General features: G+C 48.0%; 2 protein-coding genes across 9 annotated transcripts in view; one reads left to right on the forward strand and one right to left on the reverse strand.

Moving 5' to 3' along the window:
* Window positions 1-10,768, reverse strand: part of HLTF (helicase like transcription factor) — a 95,900-nt gene extending 85,132 nt beyond the window's left edge. For 4 of the 6 annotated variants that reach the window (XM_075555908.1, XM_075555911.1, XM_075555910.1 and 1 more), the window contains exon 1: window positions 10,440-10,768. In XM_075555908.1, coding sequence (XP_075412023.1) covers window positions 10,440-10,552 — 113 coding nt within the window. In that variant the 5' untranslated portion in view covers window positions 10,553-10,768. The remainder of the gene's footprint in view (window positions 1-10,439) is intronic. The other 2 variants (XM_075555906.1, XM_075555912.1) reach the window with 2 other exon arrangements.
* Window positions 10,769-11,019: 251 nt separating this feature from the next.
* Window positions 11,020-26,633, forward strand: part of HPS3 (HPS3 biogenesis of lysosomal organelles complex 2 subunit 1) — a 50,102-nt gene continuing 34,488 nt past the window's right edge. Inside the window, exons 1-5 of one of the 3 annotated variants that reach the window (XM_075555919.1) lie at window positions 11,020-11,386; window positions 18,369-18,866; window positions 19,576-19,747; window positions 19,846-20,030; window positions 24,975-25,167. In XM_075555919.1, coding sequence (XP_075412034.1) covers window positions 11,170-11,386; window positions 18,369-18,866; window positions 19,576-19,747; window positions 19,846-20,030; window positions 24,975-25,167 — 1,265 coding nt within the window. In that variant the 5' untranslated portion in view covers window positions 11,020-11,169. The remainder of the gene's footprint in view (window positions 11,387-18,368; window positions 18,867-19,575; window positions 19,748-19,845; window positions 20,031-24,974; window positions 25,168-26,633) is intronic. The other 2 variants (XM_075555916.1, XM_075555918.1) reach the window with 2 other exon arrangements.

Here is a 26,633-nt window from a genome sequence, read left to right on the forward strand (position 1 = left end):
ATCATGTGTCTTTGAAATGCTGAGTTTGGAGAACAACAACAACAGAGAGGGGTTCTGGGGCCACATGGGAACAGCGAAATGGATTGAACACAGTCCCCCCAAGGATGTCCTGTGAGACGGCCCTGGCTACACTCACACAACTGACAGGTGCAAATATTCCTTGGCACAGCTTTCCTGGTCTTTATAATGACAAGTTTCCAGATTCTTCAAACATTTTTGTAATAACCCCCATGATTATTCTGTGTCCTCCAAGAAAATCGATAAATCTTGACATGATTGAACGACAGACTTGTATGATGTGGAATATGTTCCAAAACACACAAAAAACAACCAAAACCAAAAAGAACCTTGAAAAATTCATAGCATTTGATCTGCAGATATCACTTTAATTTCTTTTTAAAATAGTTAAAATATGCACGTGTTTTTATAGTTGCTTATATAAATTAAAAACTAGAAACAATTCAAAAGTTAAACATAATAGCAACAACTTAAAAAATCTATAAACGTGACTCCTGTGGAACCCTCTGTGGTAGTTACATAATCTGGTGTCAATTTGAGGACGCTGAGTGAAGGGGTGGGGTCTAGCCTGTCAATCAGGTAGTAGCTTGATAACCTCGTTTGGAGGCGCTAAGGAGATAAACAGCTCACTGGGGCTGGGACACATGCTCACTCCCTGTGAGACATCCCTGTGGAAAAGACACATAGAGAGGCTGATGGAGACCCCTGCCAGCGCTGAGATGCTTACAATGTCGCTGGATCCACAAGACTTCCCAGCCACTGGACTGTGATCTTCCTGCATCCAATGTCATTGCATGTGTTTCGTGAGTTTGAAGAGGACTTCGTAGATTGGTATCAGACATATGGGCTAATATTGGACTTCTGGACTTGATCTAGACTGGGCTATTTTCTCAATATTCAGCTGTTCTTGTACATAAGCTCTTTCTTATACAAATATGAGTCTCCCTGGATTTCTTTCTCTAGTCTACCCAGACTAACACACCCTCCAAAAAAACCCCTAAAACAGTTGCTATAGCCTCCTGAGCTGACCTCTCTGCCTTGACTTTGACTGACCCATCAGACTCCCTAGCACGGCTCTGTTCTAATTGTGCCTTTGTTTGATGGGATTCTAATAGCACTAGGCAAGTGTATTCCTAAGAGCACTGACCTGCAGCCATTCATTGATAGCAGAGAGATATTTTGTTTGGAATAAATACTTTTCACTGCTGTGGCCATCTACAAGGCCTAATTTAATAAAAAAAAATTTTATTAGACATTTCTAGAATAGCAATATCCACTGACTTTTGCCCTCCCGAGTTTTTTCCTCTAAAGAAAGATCTGCACACTGTTGTCAGAAAAGGGGGGAAAGGGCTGGAGGAAAGAGATGGAGCCAGTCTCTCTGCTACAATAGAGAGAGCAAGGATTTTGTATTGTGGAGGGATCGCTCCATGGAGAAAACAATGCAGAGTGAGGCTGCCTTGGAACAGTCTAGACTGCTGGATGGTGCTGTTACCTGTTTCCCAAGCTTGTTACCTTCACCATCACCCCCCTACCCCCAATTTTCTGTGCACTAAAGAAATCCAACCTTTATGTCCCCTCCCAGTCTTTTAGCAGAGGGAAGGGAGTAATAGTCAAGTGATATGGTCCTTCTAAGCCAGAATCCTGTTTGTGAAGTATTGTAAATTCTAACGTCCATGCCTATGGTTACAACAGAGGGTGTGAATTAGTCTGGATTGACTAGAGAAACAAATCCAGGGACATTCATATATGTGTAAGAGAGCACTTTATATGAAGAAGTAATTATCATCAATAAAACATCACACTCCAGTCCAGATCACGCCCATAAAGTTCAATGTTAGCCCATGAATTCCTCTTCAGACTCATGCAGCACATGCAATGATGCTGAAGAAAGCAAGATCACAGGTCAGTGGGTGGAAAGTTCTGTGGATCCAATGGCAGTGGAAGCAGCTCCAGGGTTCTGGTTGCCATCAGCGTGGCTCCGTGTGGCTTGCCAACAGGAATGTAAAAGCAGACAGTGTCCCACCTCCAGGGAGAAAGAGAGGCTGTGACTTGAATGACAGGCTAGACTCCGCCCCTTCATTCTATTTTTGAGGTTGATCTGACATTATGTAACTACCATTATGTAAGATGGATTTTGAGTTTTTCTCTTCATACACCTTGGAGTATGGTCTGTTGAAAGATGACAACCAGTCCATGCAAGCCATTCCTCTCTGTAGAAGAGAGCTATCTCAGAAGCAGAGAGAATTCCTAGGGCCATCCAGGAAGAATTGCCAGTGGAGTACATTTGAAACCCCTGCCTGCAGTGGCAGTGGACAAGGCCGGAGCACCCAGAGGCTGCAGTATGGAACCCATGAGACAAAGCCAAGGAGCCACAACTAGACCCAGCAGAGGGGCTATATCCCTTAGATCTAAGACTGAGAGGAGATGAGGTGGAGCAGCAAGTAGTCTTCTTGGCCAGAGAGGGAGAAGCCAAGGGACCATGTGGCCAAGAAATGGAGGACCAAAGACCGAAACTTGGCAGTTGGCTGAGGAGAGGCACTTCCAGAGTAGAAGTGCCCCTAAGGACTTCCCAGGCTGTCAATCTTCACAGGAACAAAGAGCCTCATCTTTCTCCCAAGGAGGAGTGGCTGTGGGCTCGAACCGTTGAGCTTGCAGTTGGCAACCCAATGCACAACCCACTCTGCCACCTGCATCCCGACCCACCTTTTAACAAGACGCCCAGGGGTTATTCTGCAGGGAATTGAACTGCTCTGTGTTCTACGGGGTGGCAGGGGCTGATGTAGAGCCCAGGCTTTCTGAAGAGTCGTAGAGGACATGCAGAGGGCCATCTGCTGAGACGTGTATATCCCCGAGGGGCTTTCTGCAGACCACTGCTTGCTCCATCTTCCCCTTTAGCACTGAGCCTTTCCAGGGGCCCTTCCTGTGTTAATCTGGGTTGACTCGAGAAACAGATTCATAGACACTCATAGGTGTGGAAGAGAGAACTTTATATCAAAGAGCATTTTCACATTAAGAAAACATCCCAGCCCAGTCCAGATCAAGTCCTTAAGTCCAATATTAGTCCATATGTCCGATACCAGTCTATAATTTCCTCTTTAGACTCACATAACACATGCAATGGTGCCGAATGTCGGACAATCACAGACCAGTGGGTGGAAAGTCTTGTGAATACTGTGGTGGTGGAAGCATCTCAGCGCTGGTGTGGGTCTCTATGTGGCTCCAGGGCTCTCACTGCCATCCATATAGCACCATCTGGCTTGTCAGAAGGAAGACTAAGCAGAGAGTCCGTATGTATGTGGCCTCCAGTGAGCTATTTACCGCCCTGGTGCCCCCTAATGAGGTCATCAAGCTGCAACCTGATTGACAGCTAGTCTCCACCATCTCGCAAGCTGACAGCAGATGATGTAACTCCCACACTTCCTCAGTATTTCTTCCTCTCCAGTCTAGGCTTGTGGGTACTAGAGAGGATGTGTCTGACCCCACCACCTTCCAATTCTTCTGAGTGCATGCAGGAGAGTCACAATCACCATCCAGCCTTGAGATAAACAGGGAGGCCAAGAGGCCACTCAGGTCCCAGTGCCTACACTCTTCTCCGTAGCACTTCTAGTCCCTGGCTCCTGTCCTGTCCTGCAGGGCCTTTGGGAGATCCGCAGAGTAGATGTTGCTTTTATTGTTGGTGTCTAGTCCTTCACTCCGGATTCTTCACACTTAATTGGGATGCCTGCCACTTCTTCCCTTGGCTGGGTCTTACTTGACAGTAAGCGGTTTGGGGTTTGAGCAGAGCTTGGCTTCCTTCTCAGAGATACAGACCTGCTTGTCAATCCTTTGCTCCCCTCAGCTTCCTTCTCAAACCTCAGTCTAGCACGCTATGTCTCCTCAAGGGTTGGCAGTCAACTGGCCCTGACTGAGTGCGTTCTCCAAAATTGTTCTCTTGTGACTCCCTCTAAGCTTTGCACATTAAAAGCCAAGAATTGGGTTCTCTGGTTCTGCTGTGTCATTCTTTCCCAGAGGGCTGTGATTACAAATTTCCTCGCTGCTGCTGGAAGGGTGCTGGGTCACAGAAAAATGGCAGGAGTACAACTGATGTGGATCCTCTGTGCCTGCCCAGCACGGTTTTGAACACTTCCAGGATGTACTTTCATTTAATCCTCTCAACAGCCTTCTAAGGCTCACAGAAACGAGGGCCCTGAGAATGTGAGCGGCTACGCGACTTTAACTCTGCCGCTAGTACTGTTATTCAAATGGACATAGCAGAATGGTTCGACTTTATGTCAAATGGTTAGACTGTGTGGAGGTCAGAGTGGAGTCCACCCTCTCAGTTAGGTGGCAGCCTGATGAAGCTTCCTCGTGGGATGGCCTTTTCCATAAGAGACACCAAGAACTTCCCTCTCTTGCCCCTGGTCACCTCCCTGTTTGCCTGACGGGTATCTCTCACTAGGGGTTGACAGATCATGTTGTCCCTGGGAACTGTGGCATATGTCCTGCCATGTTCCTACCTACCTAGGCTCCATGTGGCTTGGCACTCACTGGCCTGTGATCTCCCAGCTCTCCACTTGCCCTTCCTGCTTCAACCACCAGTCGCTGCGTGAGTCTGAGAGCATCCAGATGGTGAATGGCCATGGACTTGAGTGGGACTAGGCTGCACAGATCTCTTGACATCATATAAGTGAACACCGCTGGCACTGGCTACAAAAGCTAGTGATGGACGAAGTCTACCAATGTCTTCGCTCTGAAATTGACCAAACATGCAATCAAGAGGCATTGGTAATTTTTGGTAATCAGAATATAAAAGTTGAAAACAAAGAAAAAACAGCAGTAGCTGTCATCCGTGGCCTTGGTGAGAGAAAGGAAGCTGAAGAGGCCATGATAGCATTTTTGCAAGACCAACAAAATCTTCATTGCTGATTTTTTTTTCAGCAACCTACGTGGCAGCTATCTATGTGGACGTCATCAGATAGAATATGCAGGAGTTACAATGACTATATATGAGAGAAGAGACAATGATGAAGCTCAATTACGAGGCAACTGCTCATCTGTAAGTTCAGGTTGAAAGTGAAGAAAATGAAAACAAGTCCATGAGAGCCAAAGTACAACCCACCTATGAAAACAAGTCCATGACAGCCAAAGTACAACCCACCTATGAAAACAAGTCCATGACAGCCAAAGTACAACCCACCTATGAAAACAAGTCCATGACAGCCAAAGTACAACCCACCTATGAAAACAAGTCCATGACAGCCAAAGTACAACCCACCTATGAAAACAAGTCCATGACAGCCAAAGTACAACCCACCTATGAAAACAAGTCCATGACAGCCAAAGTACAACCCACCTATGAAAACAAGTCCATGACAGCCAAAGTACAACCCACCTATGAAAACAAGTCCATGACAGCCAAAGTACAACCCACCTATGAAAACAAGTCCATGACAGCCAAAGTACAACCCACCTATGAAAACAAGTCCATGACAGCCAAAGTACAACCCACCTATGAAAACAAGTCCATGACAGCCAAAGTACAACCCACCTATGAAAACAAGTCCATGACAGCCAAAGTACAACCCACCTATGAAAACAAGTCCATGACAGCCAAAGTACAACCCACCTATGAAAACAAGTCCATGACAGCCAAAGTACAACCCACCTATGAAAACAAGTCCATGACAGCCAAAGTACAACCCACCTATGAAAACAAGTCCATGACAGCCAAAGTACAACCCACCTATGAAAACAAGTCCATGACAGCCAAAGTACAACCCACCTATGAAAACAAGTCCATGACAGCCAAAGTACAACCCACCTATGAAAACAAGTCCATGACAGCCAAAGTACAACCCACCTATGAAAACAAGTCCATGACAGCCAAAGTACAACCCACCTATGAAAACAAGTCCATGACAGCCAAAGTACAACCCACCTATGAAAACAAGTCCATGACAGCCAAAGTACAACCCACCTATGAAAACAAGTCCATGACAGCCAAAGTACAACCCACCTATGAAAACAAGTCCATGACAGCCAAAGTACAACCCACCTATGAAAACAAGTCCATGACAGCCAAAGTACAACCCACCTATGAAAACAAGTCCATGACAGCCAAAGTACAACCCACCTATGAAAACAAGTCCATGACAGCCAAAGTACAACCCACCTATGAAAACAAGTCCATGACAGCCAAAGTACAACCCACCTATGAAAACAAGTCCATGACAGCCAAAGTACAACCCACCTATGAAAACAAGTCCATGACAGCCAAAGTACAACCCACCTATGAAAACAAGTCCATGACAGCCAAAGTACAACCCACCTATGAAAACAAGTCCATGACAGCCAAAGTACAACCCACCTATGAAAACAAGTCCATGACAGCCAAAGTACAACCCACCTATGAAAACAAGTCCATGACAGCCAAAGTACAACCCACCTATGAAAACAAGTCCATGACAGCCAAAGTACAACCCACCTATGAAAACAAGTCCATGACAGCCAAAGTACAACCCACCTGCATTTCAGATGCACAGATTTGACTCACTGAACACTTGGGATGGAAGACCTGATGAGCTACGAGGTGACATCAAGAACATCACACGGAGAACACAAAAGGTCATTAACAGTACAGGAAAGAAAGAAAAGGTCAAAGTGGATGGCAGAAGAGATACTGAAAGTTACTCTTGAGCAAGGGTCCTCAACCTATGGCCCACGGGCCACATGTGGCCCACTGAGGACATTTATCTGCCCCACTGGGTGTTTTTGCCACTGCTGACTGTCCTGCTTAGCAGCCGACTCATCCAGTGTGCGTAGGAATTTGTTCATAGTTTTTTTTTAAACTATAGTCCATCCTTCCAACAGTCTGAGGGACAGTGCACTGGCCTCCTGTTTAAAAAGTTTGAGGACCTCTGCTCTTGAGTGTAGAGCAGTTAAATCAAGTGGAAGAAATGATGGCATAAAAAAAAACTATATAGAGATTTTCAAAAGTTAGATCAAGAAGACAAAGTAAAGCTTTATTTTTTAAAAATGTTCAAAGGCCTGGAATTAGAAAACTTAAAAGCAGAACAGACCCAGCATATCTGAAAAACTGAAGAAAAAAATTCAAGCCTCGGGTTTCTATACTGAAGGATTCTATGGGCAGAATATTGAAAGATGCAGAAAGCATCAAAAGAAGATGGGCAGAATACACAGTCACTGCACCCAAAGGTCCTAGTTGACATTCCACCGTTCAAGAGTATGATTAAGAACCAGCGGTACTGCAGGAAGAAGTTGAAGCTGCACCAAAGGCATTAGCAAAAGACGAGGACCCAAGAGTTGACAGAATACCAGTAGAAATATAGACAAGTTGACGAAGCACTGGACTTACTACCACTAGCCTATGCCAAGAAATCTACAAGCCAGGTACCTGGCCAACTGACTGGAAGAGATCCATATTTATACTCATTCCAAAGAAAGGTGAGCCAATAGAATGTAGACTTCATTGAGGAGTATTACTGTAATCTCATATCCAGGTAAAGCTGTGCTGAAGATCACTCAATAATAGTTGCAGCGGAACACTGACAATGAGCTGCCGGAAACTCAAGCTGGATTCAATCAGAGGCTTGGCACGAGGGACATCACAGCTGATATCAGATGGGTCTTGGCTCAAAGCAGAGAAGACCAGAAAAACGTTTATGTGTGTTTTATTTACTATGCAAAGGCATTTGACTATGTGGATCATAACAAATTATGGATAATACTGACGTGTTGTGGTAGTTACATAATCCGTCATCAATTTGAGACTAAACAGTGAAGGGGTGGACTTTAGCCTGTCAATCCGGTCATGGCTGGATTACCTCATTTGGAGGTGCTACAGAGATAAATAGCCCGCTGGAGGGGGACACACACTCACTCCCTGTGAGACATTTTGGCAGACAAGACACATGGAGCTATGCTAGAACCCTGGAGCTGAAGGAGCCACGTAGAGACCCCTGCCAGTGCTGAGATGCTTACATTGCCACTGGATAAACAAGGCTTTCCATCCACTGGCCTGCGATCTTCCTGCATTCAGCATCATTGCATGCATTGTGTGAGTCTGAAGAGAGCTTCATAGATTGTTATCGAACCTACTAACTCAAGAAGAATGGGAATTCCAGAACACTTTATTGAGTTCATAGGAAACAGATACATAGACCAAAACACTATCATTCAAACAGAACAAAGGAATACTGTACTCGTATCGTTTAAAATCAGGAAAGGCATGAGGCAGGGTTGTATGCTTTCACCATACCGATGTAATGTGGGTGCTGAGAAGGTAATCCAAGAAGCTAGACTGAATGAAGAAGGTGACATCAGGATGGGAGGAAGCCTCGTAAGCCATCTGAAGTATACAGATGACACACACCCGTGCTTGCCAAGAACAAGCAGGACTTGAAGCGCTTGCTGATGAAGATCACAGAGTGCAGCCTTCAATACGGATTTCAATTCAATGTAAATAAAACCCAGATCCTCACAACCAGACCAAAAGATGACATTCTGATCAATGGAGGGACCCTGGAACTTATGAAGGATTTCATCTTGCTTGGGGCTACAATCAATGCTGATGGGAACAGCAGTCAAGACATCAAACGGTGCATTGCACTGGGAGAATCTGGTGCACAAGAGCTCCTCCAAGTAGCTTTGACAACTAAGGTGAGTCTGACCCAAGTCATGGCATTTTATTCTCCTTTTTTTAATTTGTAAGAGAGATATATACATATTATTATTATTAGCTGGGCTTTAATACATAAGTCATATCATTTGAAATTTCAATCACATCAAGTAGAATATACACTTGCTACCATGGTCAGTTGTCAAGTATTCTTTTCCTACATGGACTCCTTGACATTGTCTTCCTTTTACCCCCCCCCCCTCCTCTACTGCACTCCCCTCCCCCAAAACCCCTTCTTGTACTTGCTATCCCTTTAGGCTCATTGATCCTAGGTTTCATATACCAAAAAATGTGAGATCGTGTAACACAACTTCAAGAGAGGGTGACCTCCATTGACATGCCATCTCTGAGATACACTCTAATATGAACAAAACAATACAAACCAAAAATACAGGACATTTTGGAAACCAGATCAGGTCCAGCCCCATCATAGGGGGGATTTACTGACAACGTTGAAGTGTTTAGGACAGATTTGTGTCTTTGATCTTCTATACTTCTCTTCCCAAGCACAATGCTTAGTGAGCACTTTGTTCCCTTCCCTCAACTTTAGATAAGGGGGGGGAGGTTTCTCAGGAGGCCTATTTCCTCCTTAGTTTGATAAATCAGTCTTGGGCTCCCACTGTCAGCCACAGCCTTCTGCAAACCAGATTCTCACAGTTCAGGCTCTGATACTAATCCCTCCTTCGGCTTTGGATGATCTAATATACAATCCTTTGGTGACTGATGATGGTGTGCTTCTTCCATGTGGACTTAGTTGACATCTCACTTAGATGGTTACATGTTTGGAGACAAGCCTTTAAGACCCCAGATGCTATTTTATCTGATAGCTGGGCACCATCTAACTTCTTCACCACACTTTGCTATAGCACCTGTCTCCTCCGTTTCTCCTTCCTGAAGGAGAGTAGCAAGCAGGGAGCCATGGTATTTTCAATGGCCTCATCTGCATGGGAAAGCTGGGCATGGGATTAAGAAGACCGCAGAAGAATCGATGCATTTGAATTCCAGTTTGGGCAAAGAAGGTTGAAAGGACTGTGGACTGCCAAAAGAAAAACCAAATCTGTCCTGGAAGAAGGGCAGCCAGAATGCTCCTTGAAAGGGAAGATGGTGAGATTCTGTCTCGTGTATTTTGGACATGTTATTAGGTTAGACCCGTTCCTAGAGAAGGACATCATGCGTGTAGAAGAGAAAGCCCCTCTGCACAGTGGTTATCACTCTTCCTCATTCCGTGACCCTTTCATACAGTTCCTCATGTGGTGGTGGCTCCCAACCATAGAATTATTTTCATGGCTACTTCATCACTGTCATTTTGCTACTGTGAAGAATCGGGCGATCCCTGTGAAAGGGTCCTTTGGCCCCCAAGGGGTCATGTCCCACAGATTGAGACCTGCTGCACTACACAGTGGCTGCAACAATGGCCTCAAACAATTGTGGGGTTGGCCCAGGGCAGGCATATTTATTTGGCTCTGCTGTGCACGGGTTGGTTGTTGAGACCCAACCAACTTGATACCTAACAATAACACAAGGCGACAAAGATGCTATTCAGCCAAATACTTGTCAAACGTTACCAGAGATACAGATGTGAAGAAGAAAAAGCCTATACTTTTAAATCGTTTTTCTACTACAAGAAAAAGACAAAAGAGAAAGAAACAGCACAAAGACCCAAGCAAATTAAAATATAAGGTAATTGCGATGTAGTCAATTACGTATTACGGCGCTTCTAACTATGGATGTTCTCAATTCTCACCATGGTTGCTTCTCAGCTTGTGTGAGTGGATACTGCCTCCCATTGATAGACGTCCACTGCTTTGCAAACCTCCGCTTCGTCTTTTGTCTCTGGTCCCACTTCAGGTCTGACATGAAAGCCCTGAGCTGCTTCTTCCTCTTCTCTGAACGCTGCAGCAGCTGTGCACGAACGAGTTTGTAGTCATCACAAAATTATTTTGTAACCTTTCCAGTACGGTACAGTTTGAGAGTAAAAAGCAGAGGGAAGAGCAGTGTCTCTGGTTTGCATTAATCTGGAGAGTCCAGGGCCTGGAGCTGAAGGCAGGGCGGGGCGCCAGGTCGAGGGTAGGGCCTGGACGGGGCCGAGGGCGGAGTCCGGAGCTGGAGATAGGGCGGGGCGGGGGCGGGAGCAGGAGGCAGGGCGGGGCCAAGGGCGTGGCCAGGAGCGGGACGCAGGATTGGGCGCCCGAGGAGTGGGTGGGCCGAGAGCGGGGCGCGGGTGTGGCCGAGAGCTGAAGGCGGAGCTGGGCGCCCAGGACAAGGGGCGGGGCCGCTCCTGGCCGCTTTTGGGTCTCTTTAAAAAGCAGCGCCCCGGGAGGACCAGATTGGCACTCACGTGACTTGGCGCCGCTCCCTCCGCCGCTTGCGGAAGTGCCCTTGCCTTCGCGGTGGGCGCCGAGTTAGCGGCCCCGCGGTGGCGGGCCTCCGTCTGCAGTCGGGGTCGCGGTGTGAGTCCGCAGCCGGGCGCCGAGATGGTGCAGCTGTACAACCTGCACCCGTTCGGGTCGCAGCAGGTGGTGCCTTGCAAACAGGAACCCGAACGTTTCTGCGGCGGGGGCCGCGACGCGCTGTTCGTGGCGGCGGGCTGCAAGGTGGAGGCGTTCGCGGTGGTTGGCCAGGAGCTGTGCCAGCCGCGGTGCGCCTTCTCCACGCCGGGCCGGGTGCTGCGCCTGGCCTACAGCGAGGCGGGTGAGTGGCGGCGGCGCGGGCTTCCTAGGGAGGGACGAGTCGGAGGCCACGCCCGCACTGGCCCCCGATCGCAGGGATGCCCGGCGCGGCTCCGTTCTCCAGGTGTGAGCCTGCTCTTCCAGCTGCACCACGTCCCGAACCTTCTCCGGAGAGGCCTGTCGCCGATTTGCACTCACGTCGGACACCTCCTCCCTCCCTTCTTCCCCTCCCCCTTTCTCTTTTCGTACGGAAACTTCACACTTAGAGAAGTAGGAGCGGACATTCTCTTAGAGAGCCCCAGGCACACCCATCTTCAACCATGAGTCCAGCTGCTAGACACCCCCTTTTCAGCGGAGCCTCCACTTCTGTCGGTGTTTGAAAGCTCATACATCCTGGCTTGTAAACTAGCAGTTGGCATTCATCTCTTCGACTGCCCTCCCTCCCTCTTTTTAGAGAACTGCTACCTGCAAAGTCAGCAGCTCAAAACCACCAGACCGCCCCTGGGAGAAAGTGGAGACTTTGTACGCCTGTAAGGATCCACAGCCCCAGAAACCCGCAGGGGCAGTTCTACTCTGCCCTATCCGGTCACCGTGCTTAGGAATCAACCCCATAGCAGTGAGATTTTTTTTGATGGTCAGTAAAGAACTAGGGCTACAGTACATCGTTACATGGTGCCTGACCTTCATTTTGTCAATTTTTGTTTTTTAATGTATTATTCTACTGTTTTCATGTACTGTTTTACGATCACCGTTATTTGTAAAAGTAAAACACTGCTGCAGACATTCGATCTTTTGACTATGTTGTCATCAGTTTTTTTTTTCTTTTTCTGACTAGTTAAGATACTCAGCCAGGGCTTGCACTGGTCTGTTGGAAAATCAATTCTGTCTCTACCCTCCCTTCCAGGAATAGTTCAGCTCTAGGGTCTGCATTTAAACTGTGATTGCCTGGGGAATGATCCTGATTTTGGCTTTTCTTATGAAATCCACCTTCTCTGGTTATCCATTTCACCTTATTGGTATTATTAATAATAATTTTGCTACCTTCCCACCTGTGAGGCACAGGAGTTTCCATGTTTAAGATCTCGGTTGAGTGACAGCCTCACCAGATTCAACTTGTGTGTGCATGTGTGTGTTGAAGTGTGTGTGTGTGTGAGAGAGATTCTTTATATTGACATGATTTCCCCTGGTTCTCCCAAATCGGAGGCTGTACTAGGAAACTGCAGGATTTATGTGACCCTTTTACTTCCTTGCCTGTCAGGAGGGGTGATCCTGGGCTCCTTGGATTGTCACTGCCAGTAGATATTTAAAAGAACCACTGCCAGTGTCAGCTGCTTCCACCATTGGGACGTCGTGTGTTCAGCCAGGAGTGAGGTCTAAATAAGTCCCGAAGAGTGTGGGGACTTCACTAACGCAGCCTTGGACAAAGATGCTTTTATCATCTAGTTGGCTGCCTTTAAAAACGTGCGGGTCATGTGCAGTGGCATTGGTGTGGGCCATGTAGCTCAAGGGTAACTTTCAATCTGTAGCTTAGTCTCTGTAGGTACCGTTTCCGTTTATCCTTACGTGGCTGAGCCTGGAGGACAGGCTCTGGGCTTTACTGAGGTCCAAGCACCTTGTTTTTCACTTTTCAAATTTCCCCTTCTAATCCCTTCCTCCCTCTCATGCTCAGTGCCCAGTGTCTTTCTCCTCTGTAGCAATCTGCCCGTCAAAACCACAAAGAATCTCAGGCCAACCATTTCTATCTATGATAAATGCCAAGCAGAGAGTCTTTTCAATTTTTAGTCTGTCAATTAGTAGAGCGTTTTTCTTTACCTTTTGACACAGGCATCTGTGTGAGTTTTCCGGACAAAGATAACCAATAGGACACTTCCATGCCACGCCCGTGCCTGTAATATTCACACGACTACCTGCCTATCCACTGGCCTGCACACCTGTGACTTGCATGCTGCTATCATGAAGGAGGCTATGCTACTTGTCATTTGTTTTTGAGCAGATGCTTTTGAGTTCTGCATCTACCCTATATATTCTATATAGATATTCATTCTATAGATACCCTTTTCCTCTTGAACACAAACAAAATACAGATCCTTCAAAAAGTCACCAAATAGCCTCAAGTGTGGTAGATTACAAAAGAGTGCTGAAAATGCCAGGAATGACCATTCCCAGGATGCATTTCTCTTTTCCCATGTGTGCTTGCCACCGGTATGTACCGGAATTCAGTATAGGAATAGCAGCATTCAATTCTAACTCAGGGGGGAAGGGCTGGTTTATTTCATGGTGGTTTTACTGTTGGAAACTAAAGTTAGGTATCTGACTTAATTTTCAAAATCTAAATGAAAACTGCCCACTAAAAGCAGGGCATATGGAAGAACATTTATGTACTTGGCGGACATAGGAGACTGAGCAAGAAGGAAACTCAAAAGCCAAGAATGGCGCCCAGATGCATACCCTTCTACAGAAAAATTGAATGGTAAAAGAAACCATAAGCAAAACCAAACAACAGACGACAAAAAACGATTTGATACGCACAGCCACCGAAGGGTTAATGTCTCTTTTCTAAAGAGAACGTCTCGTGAATAAGAAATAAAAATGGAATAATCTAATACAAAATGGGTAACTTCTAGGAGCAAAACTGACATGACTCATAATCAGAAAAGATGACCCAAGGTGTGGGCCCTCGGGAATGTCAATGCTAACAGTCACGCAAGCCCCTTTCACCTCCGTCTCTCAGAGTCAGGGCAGTGAGAGTGTGGAGAATCAGGTTGGCCCAGACAGTGCTGCTGGGAGTGGGAAGACCTACCTTCTGCAGAGGGCCTTTCTGCCTGCGTACAGATCACCACATACACTCCTGTGTAGCCACGTTCCCAGTACATTTTTAATGCAGTCTTTGTGGTAAAATTAGGTGCCTGGGCTAATATTCGGGCTGGCTTTTACATGAGTATATATGGGACTGCCTCGGAAACCTGCAGGGGCAGTTCTTTGCGCGGTAGCGTTGTTGTGAGCTGATGTTGACTCGTTTTGAGGTGTGATAGATGTCACCTCACAACTTTGGACCTGTTTTGAGAAGGACCAGTCTCTGGGGAAAGACATCATGTTGGGCAACGTAGAAGGTCAGCGAGACAAGGACCCTCCGTGAGAGCTTTAATATGCTGACCACAAGGATGGGCTCGGGTGGCTGCGTTTGTAAGAATGGGGCCGGGCCGGGCATGGTTTTGTACGTAGGGTCGTGATGACAAAAGCAACTTACTGACAACAGCAACGACAACAACAACTAGATTAGTAATGTGGTGGGGATGAAAACTTAAAATACGCTTGCCCTTCGACCCAGCAAAGTCGGTGGTTCATATCCACCCGCTGCTGCTTAGGCACGCACGAGACGTGGCTGTCTGCTCCCCTGAAGATTTGCAGCCCTGGCCCCTGCATGGGGTTTCTCGGAGTCAAAATGGACTGGATGGCAGCGATGTGGCGTTTGATTGGGCCTGGGGGCCACTGAAAGAGCCTTCAGGGCTATGAATGAAATATGGCTCTGCTAGCCATCAACTTTATAAACATTAAAGCAAAACAAAGCTCACCGCCATCGGGTTGATACCAACAATGAGTGTGGCCGCTAACTGCAAAGTCAATTGTTTGAAACCACCAGCCGCTCCATGGGGGATTTCCACTACCCTGGTCTTGGAAACCCACAGGGGCAGTTCTGCTCTGTCCTACAGGTTCAGTGCGAGGGAGTAGTCTGTGTAATGCTCCAGCAGCTGTTGGTGGTAGATGTGGTGGTGGAGGTGGTAGGTGCCTTGGAGTTTGACCTCATGTACAACAGTGACCCTGTGAAACACGACCTGGTGCTCCTGCACCAACCTCACGATTGTTAGGTTTGAGTTCATCCTTGCAACCTCCGTGTCCTTCCATCCCGTGGAGGGGGTTTCCTCTTTCTCGCTGACCAATGACGGTACTTTTACAAGCACGTCTTCTGCTTCCACCGACTGGTCTCTCCTCGTTAAAGGTCTGGAGGGTCTGAGACAAAGACTTCATCCTTGGTCGCTCTTCTCAGAGGTTAGCTTGTGTATTCTTTTGGCAGCCCACGGTACTGGCAATTTCTTTGCCAACGCCGCAATTCAAGTCCTATCATTTCTTCTGCAGACTTCCCTGTTCATGGGCTAGATTTCACGTGCATACGGTGCAATCGGAAACACCATGGCTTATATCAGGTGCACCTTTGTCCTCAAAGTGACGTCTTTTACGCTCGAAAACCGCCTTGTGCTACAGGTTTTCCCGGTGCCCTGTCTTGTTTGACTTCTTGACTGTACTTCCCTCAGCCTTGATTGTGGATCCAGGTAAAATGAAATCCTTCTCTGCTTATCATGCTTATCATGCCGCTACTTACTGGTCCCCTTGTGAGAGGTTTTTGGGTTTTTTAAAATCTTTTTGTCAAAGTGTATGCAATCCATACCGAAAATGACAGTCGTCTCTCATCTTCATCAGCAAATGCTTCAAGTTTTCCTGCCTTTCAGCAAGAAGGTCGTGACATCTACATATTGCAGGTGGTTGTTAAACCTTCCTCGCATCCTGATTCTGTGTTCTTCTTGTAGGCCAGCTTCTCAGACTCTTTGCTTAGCAGACGGGTTGAATAAGCAAGGTGAAAGGGTGCAACCCCGATGCCCACCTATCCTAACTTTGAAGCCATGCCATACCTGCTCGTTCTGTTCAGATGACCGTACAAACCATACATGAGCACAATGAAGTGTTCTGAGATCCCCATTCTTGGCAATATTATCCCCAAATGCTTATGATCCTGTGCAGAATGCCTTTGCGTCCTGAATGAAACACCAGTTAAAACCGTGCTACATTTCTGTGCTGTCAGCTAAGATCCATCTAACCAGGGAGGACTATGCAAATAGGTGATGCGTGTGGTCAACCAAGAGGATTGACTAGTTTGCCAGTCATCTAAATTGGGTACACGCACCCATTGTGGGTTGGGACCATGCACGTAAGACGTAGGGGGCATTGTTCAATTTTGCCCTCCAGCTAGGTTTCAATGGGTCATTTGAGAGATGGAAAAAGTGATCTCCCTACCATTAAGACAGAAAAGCCAGTGATGGAGTATACCCTTTAGATCTGAGATCTTCCTTGGTCTGGGAAGTAGAGAGCCGGGACACTGATGACAGCAGGAGGCTGTGGCAGAGAAATGGTGGCAGCAGAACCAGAGACTGGCAGGACCAGACCGGGGGCTTCCCAGCCCACGGATTGAGAAAGTCAACCCTGTCTTTAGGCGGGGGCTTGCTGTTTGAGGAACAGGTTGCCTGCAGGCACTGACTGGCGAGGTCAGGGGCTTGGCTTGCTTGGTTAGAGTGAGGCTTTCTGCCCTGGCAGAGTGGAGTGCCTGTGGGCATTTATTGGCGGTGCTGAGAACAACACTGTGACACTTGTCCAAACTGCAGAGGCCAAGAGCACGCGTGGAAAGATGTGTTGATCCTTTTTACATGTTTGCAGACAGATAAACGAAGTGCAGTTCCATCTTGGTATAAAACTAAAGGCAGATGAGACACCTGCTTCCTTCTCTGTTTCTGTGAGCCCAGAGAGGCAGCGGGGCACTGCATGGATCAGTGCTCCTTATGTATCACCGTGACTTCTCACAGCAAGTGCACGTCACCAAGTGCAACCAACATCAGGGGAAATCTACCTGGGTGTACGTTTCCTGTAATACGTACATTTGGAATCCCTTTTTCTGAGTCAACCTGAAGGCACGACTTTTATGGGAAGGAAGTGAGTTCAAGTACAGATTGTGCTGCCCCAGAAGAGACCTTCATTTGTCCTTCATTGTAACCAGTCACAGTAATAGATCTGCTGCTAACCAAAGGTTGGAGGTTTGAGTCTCCTTAGGCAGGTTCCTCAGAAGAAAGACCTAAGGGTCTTCTGAACGTTCATCTGTTGATTACGGGACCACCATTCTTCTCCGACCCACGTGGTCTCCCCAGGAGTCTAAATCCCCCCACCCCTTCCCTGTTTGTTGTAATCCCACCAAAATTGTGTCAGGAGAACATCGCTGGACCTATAGAGGTGGGACCATAGAAAACACTTAGAGCTCATTTAAAGAATAACATGTAAAATTTTAAAGAAAAGCCACATGAATAATTAATAGGTGATTCAAAAACACTAAAATGGGGTTATATTGTATTTCAGAACCTAATGCGTTAAGACACTAGCACTGAGATCCTGTGGCTTTGAGTTTTCTTTTGTTCCATCTTTCCTTGGACCATTCATGGGGGCGTTCATTAACACCTGGCAGCACCTGGTGGCTCCGTGTTGGGCTACTCACCACAGGGACCGTCAGCCCCTCCATGGGAGCAAAACGAGGCTTTCTGCTCCCTTACGGATTTGCAGCTTGTGTCAGTCTGGGTAGACTAGAGAAACAAATCCATGGACACACATGTGTATAAGAAAAAGATTTATATACAAGAGCAATTAAACATTCAGAAAACATCCCAGATCAAGTCCATCAGGCCGACATTAACCCATATGTCCAAGCAGTCCAAAAAGTCCTCCTCAGACTCACGAACCACATGCAATGATGCTGAATGCAGACGATCACAGGCCAGTGGGTGGAAAGTCTTTGGATCCAGGGTCACTGGAAACATCTCAGCGCTGGCAGGGGTCTCTCTGTGGCTTCTCTGGCTTCAGAGGTCTGGTTGTGTCCATGTGGCTTGTCTTCTGCAGTGTCTCCCAGGGAGTAGCAGAGAGAGAGGTGTCTTCAGCCTCCAAGAAGTAAGTATCAGATTTCCCAGAATTCTCAGGAGAAGGCCCTGCCCACAGAAGTCTCATTGGCTCTCTCCAGATTGACAGCCTAGACTCCACCCGACACTCTTAGTCCTTAAATGGACACCAGATTAGGTGACTGCCACAGGGCTCCAGAAACCCACAGGACCAGTTCAGCTGTATCCTGGGCAGTCAGTCGGGTTTGGCCAGCACAGCTCAACTTGTAAGTTCTCATGGTGATCTCATTTCCTCTGCAGGAGACTATTTGGTGGCAATCGAGGAGAAAAACAAAGCCACGTTTCTCCGCGCGTATGTGAACTGGAGGAGCAAGAGGACCGAAGACTCTCGCATGTGCATCCGAATGGTCGGGCACCATCGGGAGGCGCCTTTCAGTGAGACCTTCAGGGACCAGATGTCCATCATTGAGATGCCGCTCTCCGAGGCCCCCTTGTGCGTTTCCTGTTGCCCTGTGAGTGGCGACCTGCTCGTTGGCTGCACGGATAAGCTGGTCTTATTCTGCCTGACTTATCGGCCGGTTAATGAGGACTTCTCCATATTGGACTTTGAACGTTCATTAATTATACACATAGGTAATATCACTCCTCTAGAGATTTCTTTTTGTGTTGGGTATGTCGCTGTCATGTCAGATTTAGAAGTCTTGGTCCTGAAACTGGAGTCAGACCCACAAAATGGTGGGAGCATCAATCACCGTCCACCGAGGACCAGCGGCAGTCCAAGGAAACGGGCAGAGGAAGGTAAGTGATGAGTTTCACTTGCTCTCTTTGGTACGTGTCGAGAAAATCCTAAGTGCTGACAGTCTTTGAGGCGCTCCCCTGAAAACAGGGTGCTAAGCCCTGATGGCAGAGTGGGTTGCTTCTTTGGGCGGCTAACCATAGGTCAGCAGTTCAAAGCCACCAGCTGCTCCTCCAGAGAAAGATGAGGCTCAGCTCTCCTGTAGAAGAGTAACAGCCCTGGAAGCCTAGCGGTTTCAAGCTTTGCTGTGTCTTACAGGGGTTGGTCGCAATGAGTTGTCCTTGATCCAACAGCAGCGAGTTTGGGTTTTGGGTTCAAGCTTTATTGTCGATTGGCTTATTATTCTGGTAACACAGGATTTGGGTTAATTCTCTGGGGCCGCAGAGCTCATTATGTAGCATGTCAATGCGATTCTGCACACTATTTTGTCCGTTAACCCCACCTCCGAGCTTCATTTTCCTCATGGACAAACCATCACCATCATCCATAGCCTTTTGCACTTTATGGATGGAATGCAAAGAGAAGGTGAGAAATTTGAGAAATGAAGATTTCTCCAAACCGTGGTTCCTTGTAACTCTCAGACGAAGGAGAGAGTGTGTGTAAGTAAGTACCAGGCCCTCGTGCTTATTTCATCGATGGAGGGCGCCGTGGCTAGTTTTCATTCCAGCGATCATGCGTGACACGGTCCGACTGAGCCTCTTGTTTGTTAAGCCTCCAGCAGTGACCCTTCCCAGATCGAGTCGGATGATTTCGTGATGTGCCAGAAGCCCACGGAGCTGCTTGGTGACAAGAGCCGGCAGTCCGGGCTGTGTGTGACGCTGGAGTCGACGGGATTAGCCGATGCGAAGACAAAGTACTTCCATGTTCAGCACCTGCTGTACAGGTATGAGGAAGCTTTCCACCACCGGCGTGTACTCTGTGTGTACCTCTTGAAAGTCCATGGAAATCCGAGCTCATCTTCACCCTTTGTTCAACCCACAGACGCTTCACGCCGGACATTTCCTCGTACGTCTCGCCTGATGACATCAAGCTGCATTCACTCCAGCTGCTGCCCGTGTACCAAGCAGGCACGTCCGCCGGGGCTGCGGGCCGGGAGGTGACGAGGCAGACCCCTAGGGGCAGCGGGTTTGGTCCCTGCACTGAGTCTCCCTTCGGCCACTGGACAGGTACCTCAGCAAGTGCACTGCGGGCACCGGAAACAGAAGTCGGGGGATCGTGGGAGACTGTCTGGCACTCAGACTGCCTCTCCTTTTTCGAAGGGCCATTAGACTCGATAAGGGAAATCCGTTGTGGCCGAGTGAGCTCCCACTGGGGGTTCTGGGATCGTCTTGTGATGGCCTCGTGAGCAAGGTGGAAAGTGTCAACTGACTGTCCTTAAAGCAGTGGATCTCCGCCCTGCTGCACACTGGGCGCTCTTCAAAACACTGCTGTCCACACGCTACCTGCTAGAGATTCTGACTGAACTGCGCAGTCAGGGGGCCCAGGGGGCCCGATTTTTAAAAGGTCGCCCGCAGCCTATGGAACAGTTATGACTGAGAATGGGCTCAGGCACTAGCCTGTCTTGCTGAACGCCTGTGGATACTGCTTAGAGAAGGGTAGGCATTTCCTGATGAGATGTGTTTATGCCCACTTAGATCTTTTTTTTAAAACAGTTATCAGTACCTGTGATTTTAAGAGCTATGCTGGGTACCAGGGAAGTGATAATAAGCCAAGAGAGCTTACTGTCTAGAGCAGTGGTTCTCAACCTTCTTAATGCCACAACCCTTTAAAACAGTTCCTCACGTTGTGGTGACCCCCATCCATAAAATTATTTTCGTTGCTACTTCATCACTGTCATTTTGCTACTGTGATGAATTAGGTGACCCCTGCGAAAGGGTCGTTGTACCCCCAAAGGGGTGGTGACCCTCAGGTTGAGAACTGCTGCTCTAGAACAAGGGCAGGAAGGCCATCCCTGGGTGACCATACCAAGGTATCTAAGTCCACACTCGTGTGCCGTGGAGAAAGGAAACTGCTGGGCACGGGACAGAAGGTCCGGGCTTCACTGTGGTGTTGGGGAAGAATGGGTTCTTGACCAAGTGGAGGTGAAGAAGGGCTGGCTGGGGGTTGGGGCGAAGGAGATGGGGAGGAAGCAGTGGAAGGACCATATTCTGTGTGAGGAACTGAGCGAAGACAGACTGGAGCGAGCGGAGAGAGAGGAAGGTGAGGAGCTTCCAGGCTGAAGGTCAGACCAGGCCCCTCTCTGTACAGGGCTCCATAGGTCTTTATACGAAGAGCAGTAGGAAGACCCTACGGAGTTTCAAGATGTTAAACTCTGTGTGTGTGTGTATGTGTGTATGTGTGTGGTGTCAAGGAGCGCTGGTGGGTGTAGTGGGTTATACAGTGGTGTTGTGGATCTGGAGCCATTAAGTTGAGCAGTTCAAAGCCATCAGTTACTTCGAAAGAGGAGGCTTTCTATTCCCACTCTTGGGAACTGGCAGGGACAGCTCTTTGCTGTCCCGTAGGGTCACTGCGGATGAAGCATAGGGAGGCTGTACCTGAGACCTTCTCGGGCTTTCCTGTTGACAAGAGGCCGAGGTCAGACATGCCTCCACCTTCCATCTTTCTTTCTCTCCAACACCACCTTCCACCCACGGCGCCTTTGCTGCTGTGCTGGGTCAGATAGTTCCTTGCAGTGGCTGCGCAGGGCTCATAGACAGCTGTCAAGATTAGGGAGGATCATTGGGGAAGTTGACAAGCTGCCACAGCCAGGATCAGTAAATAGTAAGGATAAAGCCATTGGCCCCCATCCATGCTTCCCTTCAGCCAGCAGCCAAGTGCTCTTCGATCCTCAGCCTCTCAGCCCACACGGCCCTTGACTTCTGCCCCTGGGGGCCAGAAAAGGCCTGCTCCCCTGTCCCACAGTCTCATGGACCTTACATCACTCCATCTCACTGTCTCCTTGCCTCCACCTCTGACCCAGCCCTAGCTCTTCTGTGCCATCCCAGGATCTCCCTGCTGCATCCTCTAGTGCCTCTGATCGGGGCCTCCTCCACTTCAGACAATGTGCGTGAATGTGGGCCACCTCCAGCGGTCCTGGGATTTCTCTCTGTTCCCCACATGGCTCTCACATGGAGGAGTGACCCGAATGGAAGTGTGGTGTTTGTCTTTCATCACCATCCCACTGAAGAAACAAAGGTGATGGCCTGCTTCGCACCTTCTGCTAGAGTGGACACCTGAGCTCCCCTTCATCCTGTTCGGGAGGAGAGCATGGAACGCCCTCCAGAGTGGGATTATGGGGCGAATGAGTTGACTGTATCTCTGTCGCTGTGGGCGGGCATTGACTGGTGAGCCATGAATTTTTTTTTTAGCTCAGTGTGTGTGTGTGTGTGTGTAGAAGGTGGGTGATATGGGTAGAGATGGTGCTACTGTGTGTGTGTGTGTGTGTGTGTGTGTGTGTAAGGAAAGGGATACATGAACAAGTTAGCGTATGTATCCTTTGGGGTTTGGTCAGTGAGAGGGTCATGACCTGATCTAGTTTGCTTTTTGATGAAGATCGCTCCAGTAGCTGCAAACAAGGGACCTAGAGTGAATCAATCGAGGGACCAATTGGAAGCGGTGCCAGTAGGCCAGCAAGGGATGACATCAGCTGCCAGATTTTCCAGTGAGGGTCCTGAGAGACCCAGACAGCCCGGACTCCAGGCTCAGGATGAATGTAATGGGCGTGAACGTCAAACCTGTGAATACTCCCATTGATGCTTCCGGTCATATCTGATGCGTCTTAGTTTGACGCAGTTGTCTGTGGCCGGCTCCTTTTAAAACACGTATCTTTTCGTGATTTAAGCATACACAAGATTTTGAAGAATCACACCCCAAAAAGCATACAAGAAATGTTCTCTTTTTCATACCTATGACTTGTTGAGGTAGTCACTCGGCGCTGTCGAGCTGATGCTGACTGGCAGCGACCCTGTAGGACAGGGTAGAATGACCCCCATGAGTTTCCAAGACTGTATCTCTGGGTTTTTAAAATCATTTTATTATAGACCCTTACAACTCTTATAACATTCCATAGTCTATTGTATCAAGCATATTTGCACATAGGTTGCCATTATCATCTCCAAACACTTTGTTTCTACTTGAACCCTTGGTATCAGCTCATCTTTCCCCTCCTGCCCCACCCTTATACCTTCATGAATCCTTTATCAGTTATATATTGTTATTATTATTTCATTGGTGCTAGACTACACCCATGATTGAATTGTCCCTTCCTTGTGACCCTTCTGTGGGGGATGTCCACTTGTCTACAGATGGGCTTTGGGGCTCCACTCCAACCCCCGTCATTCACATCCATATAATTCTTTGGGCTCTTTTGACAGCTGATACCTGATCCCAATGACATCTCATGATCACACAGGCTGGGGTGCTTCTTCCATGTGGGATTATTTGCTTTCCTGCATGGCTGCTTGTTTAATTTCAAGCCTTTAAGACTCCAGATGGCCTATCTTTTGATAGCTGGGCACCATCCACTTTCTTCATCATGTTTGCTATGCACCCATTTTGTCTTCAATGATCGTGTTGGGAAGGAGAGTTATCACAGAGTACCAGGTTGTTAGCACAAAGTGTTCTTGTGTTTAGAGACACCTTGAGTGGAGGCCCAGAGTCCATCTTCTATCTTAATACTTAACATATAACTCTATGTGCATTGACCTTTATCCCTTTCGTTGTAAATTAATATGTTTACATGTATACATGCCTGTATTTAGACCTCTATAAATAGCTTTTGCCTCCTACTTCTTTCCTCTATTTCCTTTCACCTTCCTCCTATCCCACTATCATGCTCACCCTCTATTCGTCATTCAGTAATTCCTCTCAAATACATTGCACTTGTTTAAACCCCACCAGGCATTCTATGCCCCCCTTGCCATAAATTTCAGATCTCTTGTTGTTCCCTTATCCCTGAGTTTGCTGGCTCCTCGCTCCCCCTCCATGCTCTCTCCTCTCCCATGCCCACACTGGATCCTCTGGTCCCTTAACTTTCACCTCCTTGGGATTGTTCGTCCTGCCCATCTTATACAGATAGATATAAGGAGAAGTGAAAAAAAAAAAGAAAACAAACAAGACAAAAACAAAAGTCAACTAAACAAATCCCCCCACCCCCCCCAAAAAATCCCAATAGATAGTTCCAGCTCTGTCTGCTGACCCTTCTGAGTGTTTTCCGATCAAGTCTGATGAAGTGCCAAGCCCTGTCCCCGGAGTCAGAAGTCTGTTTTCAGGATACCTCGGGGACTTGGTTACTTTGCTCCCCTTGCTGCCCTGTTGCTTTCCCTTCGCGTTTCACTCCGCTGTGCGTGGGGCAGACCAGGCGCACTTTCTCCAGAGCGTCCTCAGTGCTGTCCCCAATAGCGCTGTGGGTCAGTGAGGCCTCGTGGTGGGGCTGGGCCTGCGGTCCTCTGTGCATTGCCTGCTCCGAGCAGGGATGTCGTCCGTGGGGCTTGGTGGACCATGATGAAGTTCTCTCTCTCTCCCTCTCTCTTAGTTCTCTCTTGTGTGGTCCAGACAGACCTGCTACTCTCCCTGTCCTCCGTGTTGCCTTCTTCTGGGGAGGAGGGGACTGTAACTCTACGGGACTAGAAAGCCTCGTCTTTCTCCCTCAGCGGCTGGTGGTTTCCAAATGCCAACCTTGCAGTTAGTAGCCCAAGGCGTCCCACGACACCCCCACACTCCTGTAGCTGTATTCAACGAGTCCCATGTATTCTGAAAATGTCTCCTGTCTTCTGCTTTTATTTGCAGTCTTGGTATAAATCTGTGACCAGGCCTGTTCTCACTGGTTCTTGTTTTGTTTATGACTTTACGTGGTGGTCAGTCCTGCTTGAAGGCGCACAGGGCTGGCCTCCCTTTCGTGATGTTTGCAGTCACTGGTGTCTCTTCACACCTAGACCTGCTGATGTATTGGGAGCTGCTGCGTGGTATCCAGTGATGTACCCCTGCCCCTGTTCATTTATTGCCGGGTTTCTTCCATAACGAGCAGCTTCCCATTTCCCACTCAGTTTACGTAGAAAAGGCCCACTATGGATTGATTTCCCTTAGCTTACTGTTTTCCGACGTGTTTTAATTTCTCTCCTTTCTGAATGCAGGTTCTCTTACTTCCAATGGAAGAAATCCAGCTGAGGCGACAGGGTTGCTGAGTCTCTTCTGTTTTTTCTCGTTACCTCACATGGGCTATCTCTACATGGTGGTCAGGTCCGTCGAGTTGCTGTCAGTCTATCAGTATCCCGAGAAGTCTCAGCAGGCTGTGCTCACGCCGCAATTCCTGCACGTCATCACAAGGTACCGCCACTTTGCCGCTTGCCGCTGGTGTTCTGGCCGTGTGTGTGTGAGAATTCTCAAGTTGCTGCTCAAATCTTTGAGGAAGACTTGAGGGACCCAAATATGCAGCACTGTAAAGTACTTGTCTCTAGATGGCCCATAGCTGCTTAGGAAGCTGTTTGTTCTGTATTCATCGATTTGATGAGGCTCCTTGTAAAGATGTTGTCTAGGGGAAGGATTCCCTTGGGAATGCTAATGAAGTCAGGGGTCCCATCGTGGGGGGGGTCTGTTCAGCTTTCTTTTTTGGGGGGGGTTGGGTAGGGGGTGGGGGAAGTTTTAGGTAAACTTAAAAAGAAACGTGTCATTGGCATATACTTCACACATAGTACAGTTCAGTAGTCCAGTGACACCCAGAAGAGAGCTGTACAATCATCCCCACAGTCAGTGTGTGTCGGTCTGAGTCTTTAGAGAAGCAAATCCACAGAAACTCGTGTGTAAGAGTTTTATATAAAGGTTAAGTACACGTCAAGAAAACATCCCAACCCAGTGCTGCCCAAACCCACAAGTCCCACATTAACCCATATGTCCAACACCAATCCACAAAGCCCTCCTCCATCTCACAAAATACATGCAATGACGCCGAATGCAGGGGGAAGCTGAGTCAGTGAATGTGTAAGCATCTCAGCGCTGGCAGGGGACTCCACATGGCTGCTCCAGCACCCAGGGCTGCATCGGGGTAGGTCCATGTGGCTTCTCAGGGATGTCTAGCAGGAAGTGAGCCTTGCCAGCTGAAGCAGGGAACTAGCTACGGCAGCTGCACCCTGGTCTGACCATCAGAGAGCAAGAGACCCGAGAACCAGAAAGGCGAGACTCACCAAGCCATTTATCCCTCTGTCCTTCAATTATTCCCACATGTGTTTATCGACCAGGTTGGCACAATAAACCTTAACTATCTCAGGCTGCTAACCACAAGGTCAGCAGTTTGAAGCCACCAGCAGCTCCTCTGGAAAAAAGATGAGACTTCAATTCCTGTAAAGAGTTAACGTCTCAGAAATCCACGGGGAAGTTCAAACCTGCCCTCGGGGTTTGGTCACTAGAAACAAATCAATTTGATGGCAGTGAGTTTTTAAAAACCATAGTAGACCATGCTAGCGTAGACCTTGGGAAGAGCCTGACAGACAGTGATCAGAATACTCGTGCCTGGCAGAGAGGTAGGACCTGACCTGATGACCGGAGGTGAGACTGGGATTGGCCGTACACCTGTGGCTACTTAGTGCCTGAGGTCATCCTGTCATATACAGACACGGGCTCCTGAGAGCAGGGGTCTTACGTCTTTGGTTTTCACATCACCAGTCAGTATTGCTTTGGGTTTTCTTTCCTGGTTTGTTTCTTTGGACCTGAAATCATGTTCCAGCACTGAACTGTCAATGAAGCCAGCTGACCATGAATAAACTAGGCCATCTGTTTGCAGATGCCACAACGGGAGA

The sequence above is a fragment of the Tenrec ecaudatus genome, chromosome 8 (assembly GCF_050624435.1).
Source record: "Tenrec ecaudatus isolate mTenEca1 chromosome 8, mTenEca1.hap1, whole genome shotgun sequence".
NCBI classification, from domain to species: domain Eukaryota; kingdom Metazoa; phylum Chordata; class Mammalia; order Afrosoricida; family Tenrecidae; genus Tenrec; species Tenrec ecaudatus.